This window comes from Lepidochelys kempii, chromosome 5 (genome assembly GCF_965140265.1).
Source record: "Lepidochelys kempii isolate rLepKem1 chromosome 5, rLepKem1.hap2, whole genome shotgun sequence".
In the NCBI taxonomy this organism is placed as follows: Eukaryota; Metazoa; Chordata; order Testudines; family Cheloniidae; genus Lepidochelys; species Lepidochelys kempii.
The window spans coordinates 102,552,696-102,570,272 of NC_133260.1; the positions used below are offsets into that span (position 1 = coordinate 102,552,696).

General features: G+C 42.4%; 1 protein-coding gene across 3 annotated transcripts in view; it reads right to left on the reverse strand.

The window, feature by feature from the left end:
• The window catches only part of LOC140911696 (histone-arginine methyltransferase CARM1-like), a 144,955-nt gene extending 127,966 nt beyond the window's left edge, over window positions 1-16,989 (reverse strand). For 2 of the 3 annotated variants that reach the window (XM_073345238.1, XM_073345237.1), the window contains exon 1: window positions 16,557-16,989. In XM_073345238.1, the coding sequence (XP_073201339.1) occupies window positions 16,557-16,866 (310 nt within the window). In that variant the 5' untranslated portion in view covers window positions 16,867-16,989. The remainder of the gene's footprint in view (window positions 1-16,556) is intronic. The other variant, XM_073345236.1, reaches the window with a different exon arrangement.
• Between the last annotated feature and the right edge of the window lie 588 nt (window positions 16,990-17,577).

The following is a 17,577-nucleotide window of genomic DNA, read 5'->3' on the forward strand; positions in this document are numbered from 1 at the left end:
CCCGAGCACTCTCCCGTCTACTCCTGTATTTCAGCTCCACGAGAGGTGCAGGCAGAGTTGACAGGGGAGCGGCAGCAGTCGACTCACCGCGGTGAAGACATCACGGTAAGTCAATCTAAGTAGGTCGACTTCAGCTACGTTATTCACGTAGCTGAAGTTGAGTAACTTAGATCGATCCCCCACTCCAGTGTAGACCCGGGCTAAGTATTATGCTACTCAGAAACCAAAGAGCTAGTGTCTATTCACAGGTATTTTATCAGCACTGATAAAGAAAAGCAGCAGCAAAGATACAAGCAAACCACTGAGAAAGTCACTGCAGAAACAAAGTCAACCAGTTTTGCTCTTCCATTTTAACTGTTCGAGTGTCTTGTTCATTCTGACAAATACAAATACTCAGTGCAAGACTACCATGCAGCACTGAAGATCAAATTGACCTCAAACTGCAGCTGACATTGGAACAGCACACAGCTGCTCAGAACTCCCAGGTACAAGAGGGTTAAACCCATTGCTCCACCCTTAGGAGGCTGCAGCTCATTGCCCCTCACCAGGTTCAGCCAACCCAGGTGGCCTGTTTTGTGGTAGAGGGTGGAGGAGAAAGGTGTGGTATGACTGTGGCCCAGGCGCTCTCTCCCCCTCCTTGGGGTGAAGGTATATAAACGGTGAACATTACTCTGTCATTCAGAACCTGTATTAAATGAGGAAACCAGGGCCTTTCTTCAGCAAAGTAACCCTATCCAGGAAAACACTTAAAGAAATGCTTAAAAAAATAAAGTGTGTGCTCTAGGTGCTTTCCTCAGTACGGGCCTAAATCTGAACACAGGAAATGAAACTAGCATTGACATCGACCCTTGACCAGTGAGATTGGTTTTTTTACCACTCAAAGAAATAATGCAGTCACTATATCCACTATGTTTGAAAGAAAGGAGAAAGAAGAATGCTCGCTGTTTCTGGATAACCATTAATTGATAGCCCCACAGCCTGGTGCATGTTCACTTTTCTTGTATGGCAATTCTATGGGGACTGCTGATTAGGGTGGAAAGCTAGAAATGTTTATAGTTAGCCTTTTGACTCTAAAGGCATTATAGGGGCACTAAGTTTTTCACAGCTCTATTCCCCATAATTGTGGATCATCACCAATATTGTCTTTATGGCTTTATCAATAAAGATTTAACTAGTTCTCACTTATTTCGCACTAAAACATTAAAAAGAGTTGTTTATCTGATTTAGAACTTTTCTTTTTGTAAATGGAAAAGCCAGACGATTTATATCAAGATGCATACCATTCCAGCATTTGTTACTCTTCTGGCTGTGTTGTTCTAGCAGGAAACAGTACAGACAACACAAGAAAAAGTTGAGTATCTATTGTGCACTCACAATCTAATCAAGGAGAACATGTGAGATTTACTACTCGAGTTGTGAGCTATATCTGGTGGTCCTGGCTACTTAGACCATGCTTGGTACAGTTATGTAAAGCACACCATCTAGAGCATCCCATTTTAACACTACTCTTTGTTGAACTTAAGAATGAATTAATGGTATTTACGTTACGGTTTTTCAAATTGAGAATATGATCACTTATGATTACATAAAGGTCACATATCATTAATACTGTGGTTACTATAAAAACAGATGTTATTCCAGATATGCTTCAAACCTATGCAGGTGACAACCAGAGCTTTATTCATGAAAAATAAAGGAAATACATTTTCAGAATTTAGTTATTGAAAAGTCTTGAGTTATGATCTGTTCTCATTAGGAGGCATGGGACTATGAAATGGAACAGCTACAGGAAAATCTCAAGATTCCTGTTTTTAATTGCATCACATTCAGCCGAACTAATGGTTGCTTCAAACAGACTAATCTGCTCTATTTCAAGAGCTGCCTGATGGAAAGGACCTGCAGTTTCCCCTTGAAAAAAGAAAAGAAAAAAAGTAATCCTCTAAAATAGGTGTGATAATTTAAACAACCTTTAAAATTATTTGTTTAATCCCTCCAAGAAATCCTCTATGCTTCAGTGACACTTCTGAAAGACATGGAAAAGAGCAATTATAAATCTCCATACATCCAGAGTACCAGGGAGGGCCTGAATTATACTCCCAAAGTACCATCTTTATGATTTTCTTAGTCTTCAGGAGCAACTATTTGTTCTCACTAAGAAAAAGGAGGATTTGCATGGCATAAAAAAATAGATAAGAAGCTACAACAGCTTTGCTGCTTAGAACTGTTTGCAACTACTGTACTTGGGCAGACCATTGTTGCTAATAAAGCCAATGCATGTGTATTTACAGCACTAGAACAGATGTATAACTACTTTTCAGTTCCTAATACAGATTTCCAAATTTGATAAATTGGTTCAGTTTAAAACTAAATTGTAAGTTTTATATGTTTTAAAACTTATCAGGAGATTAAACAATCTAAGTATCTACTTGGGGGAAGTAAAATAATACTGCCATTCATCAAAGCAAAAAGTATCTGATGTGAGGAAATGAATGGCCCAGGGGACTGGTAACAGAGTATGAACTGTGGCCCCTCAAGATTAACTGCTTGATCCAGCTCAGGTCAGTATTGCATGAAAGTCATTATGGATTAGTGTTTAGCAGCCTATGAGAAACGAGTTGGTTGTCTCAAACTAGTTTCAGATCTCAAAAAATTCACTACTGCAAATTACAGTAGTTAGCACTCTTGTGCCAAGGATTATAATGAGGGGTAGGAATCCTATATATTTTCCATGTTTCCGGCATATCACATACTTGTCATCTTTACTTAGTATTGCCAGTTGTACACCAGCTAAGGATCTGGTCTAAGATATGTTCTAACAACTGGGCCTATAATTTTGCCTGCTTGGGAACTAACTATAAAAAGTAAGTCAAGTTATTTTTAATCGTGAATGTTATTAAACAGGTACAAAAAAAAAACCCAGAGAAATTAAAATTAGTCCAAGTAAAAGGTCTAGCTGCTGTAGCTCCAGGACTGTGAGGTTGAATTTAATAAATAAAAAAATAATGGGAACAAAGTTACCTATGCCAAGTTTGTTACCTACGCAAGTGAGTTAAATTGGTTGAATGAAACAATGAGATGAACTATGCTGCCCGTTTTTCAACCCACTCCCCTTTGCAGGGGTTCTTCCAAGAAGACTTTAAAAAACTCTCATCTTATGTTCCTCGATCCCAAGACAGAAGGAACAGACCAGACTAAATGATTTTCTTTCCGAGAAGAAGAACACCAAGCCTTGCTCTTGTTTAAGAAACTTTGTTCTTCACCAGGCCATGAGTCCTGAAAGTCATCATATCATCATGATATCCTGTCCTCAGCCCATCAGTAAGGATACATAATTGTGGTATTTTCTGCCCAACCATTCTTCCTTCTATCCTCTCTTTCACTCTCTCTCAGCTTTTCACTGAATCCTAAAATTAACTGCACTGCATTTGTCAGCACAGTACGATGAGATGGGCCATCCAGCCCTGCTTTGTCTGAGAAGAAGGTGGCCAACCAAATAACATTTCTGACTGGAATGTGAGCCAGGGTCCAGAGCGACAGGTGTTGTGGCCAACATGCCAGACTAAAGCATCCATTCATGACTGACCAGTTTTCCAAGAACATGAACAAAAGCCTTATTTAAACCCCCTCTCCCAACCATCTTTTCTATCCCCTCTCTTCTTCACCTTGTGCCTGTCTGTTAAAAGCTGGAAAAGTAAATCTCTTTCACACATCATGAATTACTTTTACTCTAACTCTTTCCTTTTCATCAAGGAAAGGTTGTTAGTAAAATAAAAAACTAATATTTTGCCTCCAAAAGAAGAAAGACTTTAAATTGGTTGTAATTACATTCATTTTGTAATTACATTTTGTAATTTCATTTGAAATTACTCAATTTCAGTTTCAAAGTTTTGCTTGTTCTGCTTTCTTGTTCTTTTCTTGCATTTCCATCAATAACCTTCTAACTTTAGAATAAGTGCTTTTGGGTGTTTGCCAAAAAACTGAGTGAACCAGGGCCTCCAGAAAAAAAATTGTGACATTGAAAAAGTCATTGGACAGTGAAAAGATTTACAACACCTTTAACTCTTTTGGCTCTTGAAATCAATAAGACAGGTATCAACACTGGCTGAGGTGGAGAGAAACTTCTTTAAAGTCAATATAGCCTGTGAGATAGTACTGCCTCCCCACCCACACTTCCTCCACCTTTCCACCCTAGTTTATCTGGTTTATAGGTTTGGCGTTTCTCACAACCGGGAGCCGATCATGCACTATTGAAGTCAGTGTGAGTTTTACCATCTACTTTTGTGGGCAGAAGACCAAACCCCTGCAGATGAGTAGGATACCTTAAACAATTTATATCACCTTATTAAGAAAATAGATCAAAGCTGGATACTATTGCTCCAAAGATTCAGAAGTTGGAAACTTCAGTAGAGCAAAGGGAACACTTAAGACTGGGTGGCCAACCTGTGGCTCCAGAGCCACATGTGGCTCTTCAGAAGTTAATATGCGGCTCCTTGTATAGGCACCGACTCCAGAGCTGGAGTTACAGGTGCCAACTTTCCCTATGTGCCAGGGGGTGCTCACTGCTCAACCCCTGGCTCTGCCACAGGCCCTGCCCCCACTCAACCCCTTTTCGCTCCCTCCCCTGAGCCTGCCATGCCCTTGCTCCTCATCCTCCCCTCCCACCCCAGAGCCTCCTGCAGGCCACAAAACAGCTGATTGGGAGGTGCGAGGAGGGAAGAGATGGGGCTGCCGGTGGATGGGAGGCGCTGGGAGCCGGGGGGGAGGGGACTGATGGGGGGGGGGTGCTGACGTATTACTGGTTTCAGAGAAGCAGCCGTGTTAGTCTGTATTCACAAAAAGGAAAGGAGGACTTGTGGCACCTTAGAGACCAACAAATTTATTTGAGCATAAGCTTTCATGAGCTACAGCTCACTTCATCGAATGCATTCAGTGGACTGTATGAGTTTTTGCATGAAGTTGATAGATTTCCACTCCATACGGCTAAATTCAGCGCCTTGCATAATGACAGGTTTCAGAGTAGCAGCCATGTTAGTCTGAATGCATCTGATGAAGTGAGCTGTAGCTCACGAAAGCTTATGCTCAAATAAATGTGTTAGTCTCTAAGGTGCCACAAGTACTCCTTTTTCTTTTGACGTATTACTGTGGCTCTTTGGCAATGTACATTGGTAAATTCTGGCTCCTTCTCATGCTGACCACCCCGATTTAAGATATCAAATTATGCTGTATTTAAAAATGTTATTGAAAACATTAGTACCATGTTATGTACAATGTTATGTTGCTTCTGAGATTGAAAGCCCTGGAAAAAAGTCCAGTGTCTGCAGTCTATAACCAATAGGCTTTAAAAAAAAAAAGTACTAAAAATAATCTTTTTACTTCTATGCTCAAATTATTTGAAAAACTGTTGGATGAAAAATTTAATCCTGAGTTAGCCAAAGGACTTTTAATTTGTCTCTGTTCAAATTATTTTGAGAGAGATGGGTATGTAGTGTAGGGTTCTGGAGATGTCCCTGCTCATTATTTTCAATATTCTCAGAAGTTGCATTCTAAATAAAAATAATCAAAAGGGAAAAAAAGGCTTAATAATTTCCAAATTTAAGACCCAGTTCTGTAAGACTAAGGTTTCAGTTTTCAAGTGAAGAATTTGTAAAACCTGACTGCTCAACATGCAAGTTTTTTATGCAGCAAAACTTAGCACTAATCATGATACTTAGATATCTCTTTTTAGATATCTCCTTCTTTTTATGATGGAGTACAAATTTTTGTTCCCACAACTTACTTCTGAAATCTTAACTGTGGAACTAGCACTTGGAGGAAAGACTGTGGTTTTGGAAATCACTATAAATTCTTAACTTCCTGATTTCTGAATTGAAGCAAATCAACAGAGCATTAGACTTCAAACTATGTCTTTGATTGAAATATATTTGCTGTGGAATTTGTCCTATGTAATGTTTATGTGGAGCTGTGAATAAGTTTTTGATTGGCCTAATGCACTTCCCTTGGTGATTTCCTTTTTGGTTAATGTTCTATTGATTGTCTTGTAATTCAAGACCACTCTCAGATGCCCATACTTTTAAAAATAATAAAAAGCTAAAAAAATTAAAAAGTTAGCTTGTGTAAGTCAACTCACACTAACAACCAATAGAACAGAAATATATTTCAGTTATCCTCAAGTCTCCTCTCTTCAGTTTACCCAACTTTCTGTTTCTCCTCCCCCCAAAACTCAAAAAATATGCAAAGAACAAAATGCATACTAATTCTAGATGTGAATTTTGACTATCATGAGGCCACCAGTCTCTGAATTTGGACGTCTGTTTTGAGTAAAATAGGACAGTTTAAGTGCAACTACCGTTAGGGAGAAAAAAGAAAAGCAGCAGTGTTTAGTAGAGGAATTTTTTTTCTTACTGGTCGCAACAAACAAGCCTCGTCATCCAGTTCACTTTTGGCTCCTATACATTGTGCAGTGCAGGTCCTGTGAATAAAACTATTTCCACCATTAACCTATTTAGGCTACCATTCTTATGTGTATTTCAAATATAATTAAATATATTTGCTAGCCAGCACTTCTGCATTTTCCTATACATTCTATAAAGCCAGAAAATGTAATATGAGTTAAGTTACCCTAGTTCACAGCCTTTAACTTTTTGTTACAAAAACAGCCCTAAAATTGTAAGAATTTTATTTCCCATTGTGGTAACAAAAATCAAAATGAATTCATCTGGGGAACAGTCGATGTATCATTCACTTCCACTCATTCCCTCCACTTTGATACAGAAATAATGCAGCACCAGTTCTCTCACAAATCCTATTCAGAGCTGTTTTGTCATGAAGACGCTCGGGGCTCAATCCTACAAAGTGCACAACACACTCAACTCCATTAAAGTCAGTGGGAGTTGAAGGCACTCAACACTTCGCCAGAGTGCTCGGCATCTTGAAGTATGAACCCACCTATGAAGTGTGCAAGTTAATGTTAGTTGTATTTGTAAAAGATAAAAATGAAACATTTGTATAAGGCACAACAAAATCAGTAGGGAAGGAAAAGAAATTTAAATATCCAGCTTCTGAAATTTTACACTGTATTTTTGCAGTGTAAGCATTAAAGCTTATTTTAATTATTACAATGCAATCAGAGTGATTTTTAAAAAGTATAAAACCTTGATCTCATAAAAGTACTGGCTAGTGGTCTTTCATAGCAGTTAAGTATTGATTCTGCACACCTCCACAAAATAATAGGTTGTAGTAGTTGGATAAGAGAAGGATGCAAGATTTTAAATGAGTCAAATTTTGGAAGTACATGGCTGCATAGTCTTCACTTTGCTTTTTGAACTATGTAGTTTGCTTCTAAACCAAAACAATCATGTTCTCTTTCTTATTTTAAATAGCTTGACAACAATATTGTGACTCTATAAAAAAGCACTCTCTAGTCTCATTAAAAATTTGCTTTAGAATGTTCAAAACTTTACTGGCTTAAATTTAAGGTTGCTATTTCTTTGTATATCAAGGAGTGTTCCGAACAAGTCCTGAAGCATGGAAATAAACATTTAAGGGTGGGTAGAGAAATATTAAATGTTGCCAATTCTTGTGATTTTATCATAAATCTTGTGATTTTGGGGATATCTCCAGAGGCTGCAATCCAGAAATTGCATGAGAATCTCAGCTTTCATTTATTTAAAAACGTTTCTACCCCTCATGGTTATGGAAAAAAGCTGATCATGAAGTGAGTGAATCCTAAAGTCTCAGAAAACTGAAAGGGGAGGGGAATCCAACATTTATGATTAAAAAATAACTTCATGATTTTAAGTCACTCATGATTTTTGAGCACCTGAGGTAGGCACTACTAAAATATTCAAAATCACTCATATAGTTCATACATACGATTCCACTGTACTACTGTAAAATGTCAAATCACATATTCTAAAACACACTCTCTACTCTCAGCCTAAAACACCAGACACACATTGCCACCCAGCTACCCATCCTACATTACCATAAGGACTACAAACTCTGGCAAACTACCAACCACAACATACGGCCCACACGCAACCACACACCACCTGTAAGTTCAGTCTCCCATAATTAGCCAGAGACGACATCATCTTTATGTTCTTATGTGGCCCCATCATCATAATACCTAAGCACTTCACAAATATTCAAGAATTTATCTTGCTTGTTACTATCCATATAAAGACCAGAGATTTGAGCCTCCCCATCCACCTACCCCCTATGGTTTAAAGACTAAAATAGGTCAGATCTTATTTTCCATGTACATTTCAGAAGTAATACCTTTTCCCCACCCCACCATCCCAGCCATATGCAAAAAGTCAATCTGCTACATCCACTTTCCCTGTAACAGCTAGAAATCCCAATATTCACCCTTTGAATAAGAGTCATCAAGTCTGTCCCCTTCTGGACAGTCTACATGTTCACCTACATCCAATCCACTCTACAAATACAGGCCACATACCTGTTCATCACAGCAAGATAGCACATTATCTAATTACCACACTAGAGAGAAGAGAGTCAACGTGTTCACAGTATGTATTACATATTGATTCACCATTAGAACTAGCCAAAACTTGGGATTTCTGGTTCACAGGAAGTTTTGATATTTCAAAATTTTCCATGAACTGGAAATTCAGAAAACCTTTTGTTTCAGGAACACCAACACGTGGCATTTCTGAAAATAATTATGCTCCTTAGGAGCCTATCCCAGGACTTCCAGGCTCCCTGCTACAGATCTGGGAGCCAATCCCCAGGTTCCTGAAAGTTTTGGCATAGCGGGGCTGCCCTGCAGCCACAGACCCTGGAAGTCTGGGCTCCACAGCAGCCCTCCAGGCGATCTGGCAGGAAACCAGGCAAGTTTCCAAATGAAACCTCAGTCACTGGAAAATGCGTATTTTCCATTGCATGCATCCGATGAAGTGAGCTGTAGCTCATGAAAGCTTATGCTCAAATAAATGTCTTAGTCTCTAAGGTGCCACAAGTACTCCTTTTCTTTTTGCGTATACAGACTAACACGGCTGCTACTCTGAAACATGAAACTTTATGGGTTTGACACATCTGCCTTTTCTCTGATGAGCTCTATTCATGGTCAGCATACAACAATATGGTTAAGGTTATGTCTTTGCTCCCTAAACAGCATTAAGGATATGATGAAGCCATATGGACACAACTGGACTCCAAGTAACTGTATTTGCTACGTGCCCCCTCACCAGCCTCTCTCGCTCATATAATTTAGCTACTCTGTTAGATATTTGCTGCTTCTGCAATTGAAGATATGGAGGCCCAGTAGAGGGTTCCCAAAAGAATGCTACCCAATTCCTATATACTACAGTTAATAGAAGCATACCCGTGCTAGATGGATAGTGGACAGCCAAAGAAAGACAGAGTTACAGTTATTTTTGGAATAGGCGATGAAAATGTTTTACATGTACACTTACCCAAGAGTTTTAAGGACCAAGAAAGTATCTGAATTTTTCTACCTTCCCTTGTAAGTGAGCAGCTAAATAATTATACTTAATAGTATTGTTAATAAGAGTATTATAGAATCATAGAATATCAGGGTTGGAAGGGACCCCTGAAGGTCATCTAGTCCAACCCCCTGCTCGAAGCAGGACCAATTCCCAGTTAAATCATCCCAGCCAGGGCTTTGTCAAGCCTGACCTTAAAAACCTCTAAGGAAGGAGATTCTACCACCTCCCTAGGTAACGCATTCCAGTGTTTCACCACCCTCTTAGTGAAAAAGTTTTTCCTAATATCCAACCTAAACCTCCCCCACTGCAACTTGAGACCATTACTCCTCGTTCTGTCATCTGCTACCATTGAGAACAGTCTAGAGCCATCCTCTTTGGAACCCCCTTTCAGGTAGTTGAAAGCAGCTATCAAATCCCCCCTCATTCTTCTCTTCTGCAGGCTAAACAATCCCAGCTCCCTCAGCCTCTCCTCATAACTCATGTGTTCTAGACCCCTAATCATTTTTGTTGCCCTTCGCTGGACTCTCTCCAATTTATCCACATCCTTCTTGTAGTGTGGGGCCCAAAACTGGACACAGTACTCCAGATGAGGCCTCACCAATGTCGAATAGAGGGGAACGATCACGTCCCTCGATCTGCTCGCTATGCCCCTACTTATACATCCCAAAATGCCATTGGCCTTCTTGGCAACAAAGGGCACACTGCTGACTCATATCCAGCTTCTCGTCCACCGTCACCCCTAGGTCCTTTTCCACAGAACTGCTGCCTAGCCATTCGGTCCCTAGTCTGTAGCGGTGCATTGGATTCTTCTTCCATCCTAAGTGCAGGACCCTGCACTTATCCTTATTGAACCTCATCAGATTTCTTTTGGCCCAATCCTCCAATTTGTCTAGGTCCTTCTGTATCCTATCCCTCCCCTCCAGCGTATCTACCACTCCTCCCAGTTTAGTCTCATCCACAAATTTGCTGAGAGTGCAATCCACACCATCCTCCAGATCATTTATGAAGATATTGAACAAAACCGGCCCCAGGACCGACCCTTGGGGCACTCCACTTGTTACCGGCTGCCAACTAGACATGGAGCCATTGATCACTACCCGTTGAGCCCGACAATCTAGCCAGCTTTCTACCCACCTTATAGTGCATTCATCCAGCCCATACTGCCTTAACTTGCTGACAAGAATACTGTGGGAGACCGTGTCAAAAGCTTTGCTAAAGTCAAGAAACAATACATCCACTGCTTTCCCTTCATCCACAGAACCAGTAATCTCATCATAAAAGGCAATTAGATTAGTCAGGCATGACCTTCCCTTGGTGAATCCATGCTGGCTGTTCCTGATCACTTTCCTCTCATGCAAGTGCTTCAGGATTGATTCTTTGAGGACCTGCTCCATGATTTTTCCAGGGACTGAGGTGAGGCTGACTGGCCTGTAGTTCCCTGGATCCTCCTTCTTCCCTTTTTTAAAGATTGGCACTACATTAGCCTTTTTCCAGTCATCCGGGACTTCCCCCGTTCGCCACGAGTTTTCAAATTTAATGGCCAATGGCTCTGCAGTCACAGCCGCCAATTCCTTCAGCACTCTCGGATGCAACTCGTCCGGCCCCATGGACTTGTGCACGTCCAGCTTTTCTAAATAGTCCCTAACCACCTCTATCTCCACAGAGGGCTGGCCATCTCTTCCCCATTTTGTGATGCCCAGCGCAGCAGTCTGGGAGCTGACCTTGTTAATGAAAACAGAGGCAAAAAAAGCATTGAGTACATTAGCTTTTTCCACATCCTCTGTCACTAGGTTGCCTCCCTCATTCAGTAAGGGGCCCACACTTTCCTTGGCTTTCTTCTTGTTGCCAACATACCTGAAGAAACCTTTCTTGTTACTCTTGACATCTCTTGCTAGCTGCAGCTCCAGGTGCGATTTGGCCCTCCTGATATCATTCCTACATGCCCGAGCAATATTTTTATACTCTTCCCTGGTCATATGTCCAACCTTCCACTTCTTGTAAGCTTCTTTTTTATGTTTTTTTATGTTTTTTCTTGTTTATGTTTTTATGTAGCACTTATCAATAAATCTCAAAGCGCTTTCCAATGGAAGTAAGTATCACCACCATTTTACATATGGGGAAACCGAGGCATAGAGCAGGGAAGTGACTTACCCAACATCACCCAGAAGTTTATTGGCAGAGGTGGGAATAGAATCCCAGGTCTGCTCAATCCCAATGCAGTGCTCTATCCACTAGGCTAAACTGCCTCATTAAATGGTCAAGATTTTATTTTTTAACTCTAACATTCCTTGGTATACATATGTAGCAGAGGAACATTAATCAAGATTGAGGAACCAAGTTTTTTTTATTTTACTTCTCTGTTTACAAAAAACAAAAACAACAGCAAAAAAAAAAAAAAACTTACTAGGCCAATGTAGAGCTTAGGAGCTCCACAGTGTCTTCTCTCCCGCCCTTCCAAAATGCAATCTGGGCATGACTGCAAGTCCCTGTTGCCCCAAGCTCACACTGTCCAGCAAAGCTCATGAGTTCCACAGGATCTCTGGCTCCCTATGGCTTTCATTTTCTGGCTTTAGAGCTCTGCCAAATACCTGTGTTTATGGCTCCCCTGCTTTAGCTCCTACATTGCATATGGCAACGTATCTTCAGCATTTCCATGACCTCTCCGCTTCTCCTGCACAGACTTTATAAAGCATCTGTTGGGCCACGCAGACTTCACATTGGTATACAGTATATGCTTTAATTAATGCTTCAAGGTCAATATTGATAAATAATTTCCAACATTTAAATTCAATTACCCTGTGCTTTACATGTTAGTGGTATGTGACTATGTGTAAAGATTTAAGATTTGCAATCAAGCTGTTTTTAGCCAGAGGGACGACCTCCTCCCCAAAAGTGGACTCAGAATAAAATGTCAAATTTTTAATCATTCATAACTTAACAATGGTAGGACTAATAGACTTCCAAGGTTCTGAACAAATGGTCTAGTAATCACAAAATTACTTTCCCTGTGCAATGTTAGAAGTCAACAACTTTGTACCTGTGGTACAATGGAACTTTCTATAGGAAATGTAAAGCTCATCTGTGCAGGAGACGGTGCTTCCTCAGGGGCTGGCCCCAGACTGTGGAATGAACTCCCACAAGAACTAAGGACCATCACAAACCTCACACCCTTCCACACCAAGTGTGGGGTACATGTCTTCAGTGTTGCCTTCTCAAGCATAAACATATAGTAACGTGTGTGTGTGTGTGTATTATAAAAAAATTCCAAAACACTACACTGTGCACCCACTCCTCCACTGAGGGAAAGGATCAGAGAACAAACACATGACAGAAGTTGTCATGATGCTTAATGCACTACTGGAAAGCGTTCGGATAAGATGGTGAGCATGGTATAAGAACCCATACAGAATTGAATAAATGGACATGATGACAGGGCTTATGTTGGAAATCAGGGCTCCATTATAACTACTGATCTGCTGCTACAGAGTGCCTCCATATTGACAGTCATTTTTAATCATCTGTAGCTCAAAGAAGGGTAACCAATTTTCCTTCACACTTTGAAGAAAAAAAATAGTGTGCCATTCTGCAATGAAGCCATTGCTACAAATAAAGCCTACAATTAATAGACAAACCACGCAAGTCTGCAAAGACCAGAACGGAACCTTGGTTCGTAAGCACCAGAAAAAACAGTCTGCTACTCCTTAAGCTAAGAGAAAGCCTTTTACCTTGGTTACGTAGAGGAGGAACCTTAATATTTGCTCTAAGCTGCAACCATCCACCAGAGGGCAAAGTACTCATACACAATAATCATTACAACAAATATTAATAAGTTTGCTGAATTACAACTTTTCCCCTAAACATAGCCTTTGCACAATTTTGGAAGAAAATTTAGTCACACAGAAAGTTTGAAGGGTTAGAAGTCATTTTTGAGCTACAGAAACACTAAGAAACATGTCAAGATTTCAAGTCGGCATAATTTCTTTTAAAATAACTTATATCTTAAAGAGAAGGCACATCATGACCAATTTTATTCAGCCTTCACAGAAAAGTCCTCCTTATCTTTTAAAGTAAATGTGACAACTTTCAGCCCAAATCAATTCTAACAGCCAAAGTCACAGGGGGCTAAAATAAGGCATATAAGAGAAGAGTTTACAATCTGAATCTCTCTCATAATATAGTAACTGCTCAAGCAGCAAATGATAAAACTGCCATATGGCTCTAAAAAGAATCTCACCTCACACCTGGTCTGACAGTGCTTAGGGTGCTGTGTGAATGTGCAAGAGGTGAGGACAGGCAGATGTGGAAGCATGCTGCCCCCTAAAGAGCTACAGTTCTGGATGTATTCCCCTCTTTTGCCAAAGATGGTACTGCCCCCAATGCTAGTCAGTGTCCAAAAGCCATAATTGAGCCCTTAATAAACTGGAGCCTGATCCTGTATTCACATGAGTAGTCCTCACCGAAGTCAAATACTTGCATGATTAAGGAACTGCCTTTGGTGAGTAAAGGCTGGCTGGGAGAATCAGGCCTCAATTCTGTGAATTGGTTCAGCAGCAGAGAAACCAAAGCAGTATAAAAGGGTTTGGGATTTGTTATGGACTTCAAAGATTGTTTTTATCAAATCTAGGTTTTTAAACAAAGTCTTCATTGTATTTTTCAAGTTTTCTGTTGGGTCACGTGATCCTTTTCCAATTCAAAAATCTATTAACTTTAAATGCTGGTAGAAAAATAAAATCCAGTATATTTAATGGATGATGATTGTCAGTGCTCATAAAAGTCAAGCATATCTGTAATTCAGCATAAAATGAACATAACCAGTCAGACAGGTGATATCCAATCTTCCAAACAATGGACCTCTAAGTCCCAGCCCATACCATCTTACTATCCTTACCCATGATCAGTTTTGGAGAGAGAGAGAGAGAAAGAGAGAGAGAGACTGACAAATGCTATATTATCTGATTGTTTAGTAACATGGACAAGTATCTGCTAACAATTAGGATGAGATCAGACTGATTTACACTATTGACCCAAACAGGATTTTAATTCGCTGCACCACCTAGTCTCAAGATCCCTTTCAGCACTTTTTGGGCCCAGTCTTCCAAAGTGCCAAGGGAAGTCACAATGGGAGTTAAGGGTACTCAACACATTGCAGAATAGTCTCAGGGTTCATTTGTTTTGCTAACTGGCAGCACTCATATTTTCCTTTTGTAGCCATTACACTTTCAAAGTATTTTTTTACTGTGCTCTCCGTAGCCCCAGCTCCCTTCCCCCAATTTTTTTTCTTATTGAAAGCTTAATGTACTAGCAAATAAGTGTATAAAATACGCCACGCATTGGACAAAGTGACTGAAGTTCTTTTTACATTTTGACAGCGCGTGTGCACACGTGCACTCTTTACCTGTGCTTTGTGTGCTTGCCCCTTTTGAATCCTAAAATAGCATGACACATTTGCAGACAACAATAAGAAGTGATTGGAGGGCTGAACCTTGCCATTCACAGTGTCTGGAAAAGGGGAAGTATTTTCTTGGATTTTATTTATGAGACTAATTGAACACCACAGCTAACAGTGGTTGGACATGGCTTTGATACATAGTCTGGTTGTAATGCTGCAAGGCAAACACGGGAAACCAGTGTGTGAGAAGTTTTACGCGTTAACATAAACACAGAGTCAAATTAATGCATCTAGGAAATGGTTTGCCCCCATGCCCCCTCAATTTCATTGCTTTTACTCTCCTGTCTAGGGAGGAATCAAGAGCTTCTCTTTCAAGGATATTAAACAAAGGCCTCTTCTATCTATGTCTGGTTAACATTGAAATCCCATAGCACACACTTAAAATAAAAAATAAAAATAAAACAGTAGGGGGAACAGCCCTGACATTCTGGCCAATACTTTTCCTCCATAAAATTAGTTGATATCAAAAGGTCCTGTGTGCTACTCACAAGCACATAATGGCAGCTGTGTTTTCACTAAAGTCACAGTAAGAACCTGTATCTAATCCATTATTTCATAGGACATTGTGAAATACCATTTACTCCACTATTACCAGCAGGGTTTGGTGCTGTACAAACAAATGGAGACACACCACCTGCCCTGCTGCAGCGTGTCTATCTAAACATTGCTACTGCGCTCATCACCACGGTATTGTTATTTATTACTTGTACTGCAGGAGCAACGAGGGACCCCCAACGATAGGAGGTACACAGAGTAAAGGAACAGCCCTGCCGGAAAAGCTGACAAAACACAGTGTCTTCACCAGCTGCTCAGCCAGGGGTTCTGGAACTGGGGGGTCGGGACCCCTCATGGGGTCACAAGGTTATTATATGGGGGGGTTGCAAGCTGTCAGCCTCCATCCCAAACCCTGCTTTGCCTCCCCCATTTATAATGGCGTTAAATATATTTAAGTGTTTTTAATTTAGGGGGGGGGGTTGCACTCAGAGGCTTGCTGTGTGAAACGGGTCACCAGTACAGAAGTTTGAGAACCACTGCGCTAAGCCACGTTCCCCTCCATTCGGTCCCTGCTAGACAGCACCCGAAGCCGAGAATGCTGCAGGGAGTCACCGACTCAAGAAGGGGCTCAGGGCACTGCGGACAAAGCAACTACTGACTACGCAGGAAGAAACTTCTGTCCTGCAGCTGAACATGAAAATCAGGTGGCCACAGTCACTCCCCCGCCCCCTCCTGCTCCAGTACTTCGGTTCTCGGCCTCGGCGCGAGTCTAGACCTAGACACACACACACACACACACACTCTCTCTCTGCAACAAGTTGTGCTGCCAGGCGGGGAGGGATTCCCACGTTCAGAGCAGCCGCCGCGCCAACGACGCCGGGCTGCGCTGAGTGGCCCCGTCCGCGCACACGCCCCCCAGGGGAGCCTTCCTCAGTCCGGTCCCTCATGCACAGCAAGCCCGGCCTCTGGAGGGGCGAGCCCCGGGGCAAGTGGGACCCTGCTCGCCGGCGGGAAAGGACGGAAAACAGCTTTCGACAGCAAGCCGGGCGCCCCCCATGCGCTGCCCTGTCAGGAGCAGCCCCCCCGACAGCCAGCCCCCCCCACCCACGCAGCCTCACAACCGCGCGTGCTCAATACTTCACCGTCTGTCACAGTCACGTCTGCATCCTCCTCGCCCGGCTGCACCGCCAGCTGGAGCGCGCCCTGGTTGGGGCTGGCAAGCTGCAGCCCCCCCCGCAGCTGCTCCTCGCTCACCAGCAGCAGCCTCACGCTGTACTGCAGGGGCTGGGGCTGCTGAGGGGCGGCCATGATCCCTGCCGCCGCCCAGCCGCGGAGCTCAGGCGGCTGCGGCTCTTCCTGCCGCTTCCCCGGCCCAGCGCAGCGCAGCGCGCAGGGGAGCCGAGGGAAAGGGAGAGGCGGCGGGCAGGTTTCACTGATAAACGAGTCCCACATCTGAGACACCTCCCGGCTCTTTCTGGCATTGGCAACGCAGCATTCTCCCCTCCCTCTACAAAGCCGGCTCCGCCACTAGCCGTTCCCCCGCCGCTTGGGGTGAGCCGCGTTCGGCCACATCTCGGCGCCTGCAGCGAAACAGTGACATCTCCCGGCCAGCGGCGTGGCTACACCCGCGGACTGGGGGGCGCTCCGCGCAGCCCTGCAAAATGCCTGGCTCACGTGAGCAGCCTGCGAGGCCTGGCTCAATGCACCCCCCCCCGCCCCCCACGTTTAAACCCCCTTCTCGCCCTCTATAGGGCCCTCGCTCCGACTGCAGCAGTTTGCCCAGAAGCTGAGCCAGGGGAGGCACTCAGAGCTGGGTGTCAATCAAGGTCACAGTTCACATTCTAACTGGGGGAATTTGAAAATGGCAAAACGTCTGGGAGTAAGGTTCCCTGACCCCAGCTTTTCACATTTTGGGGAGATAAAAGAGCAGTGGGGTAGGCTGACCCGACAGCAAGTGTGAAAAATCAGGAGGGGGGTAATAGGAGCCTATTATAAGAAAAAGCCCCAAATATTGGGACTGTTCCTATAAAATCAGGACATCTGGTCACCCTAAGTGGGGGTGGAATTGGTTTAAAGCGGCAGTGTCCATACTAGTCCCTGTTTTTTAAATTGTATTCTGGACTTCATTTTTGTGCTTTTCAGAATGGTTGCGAAGCTAGCCAA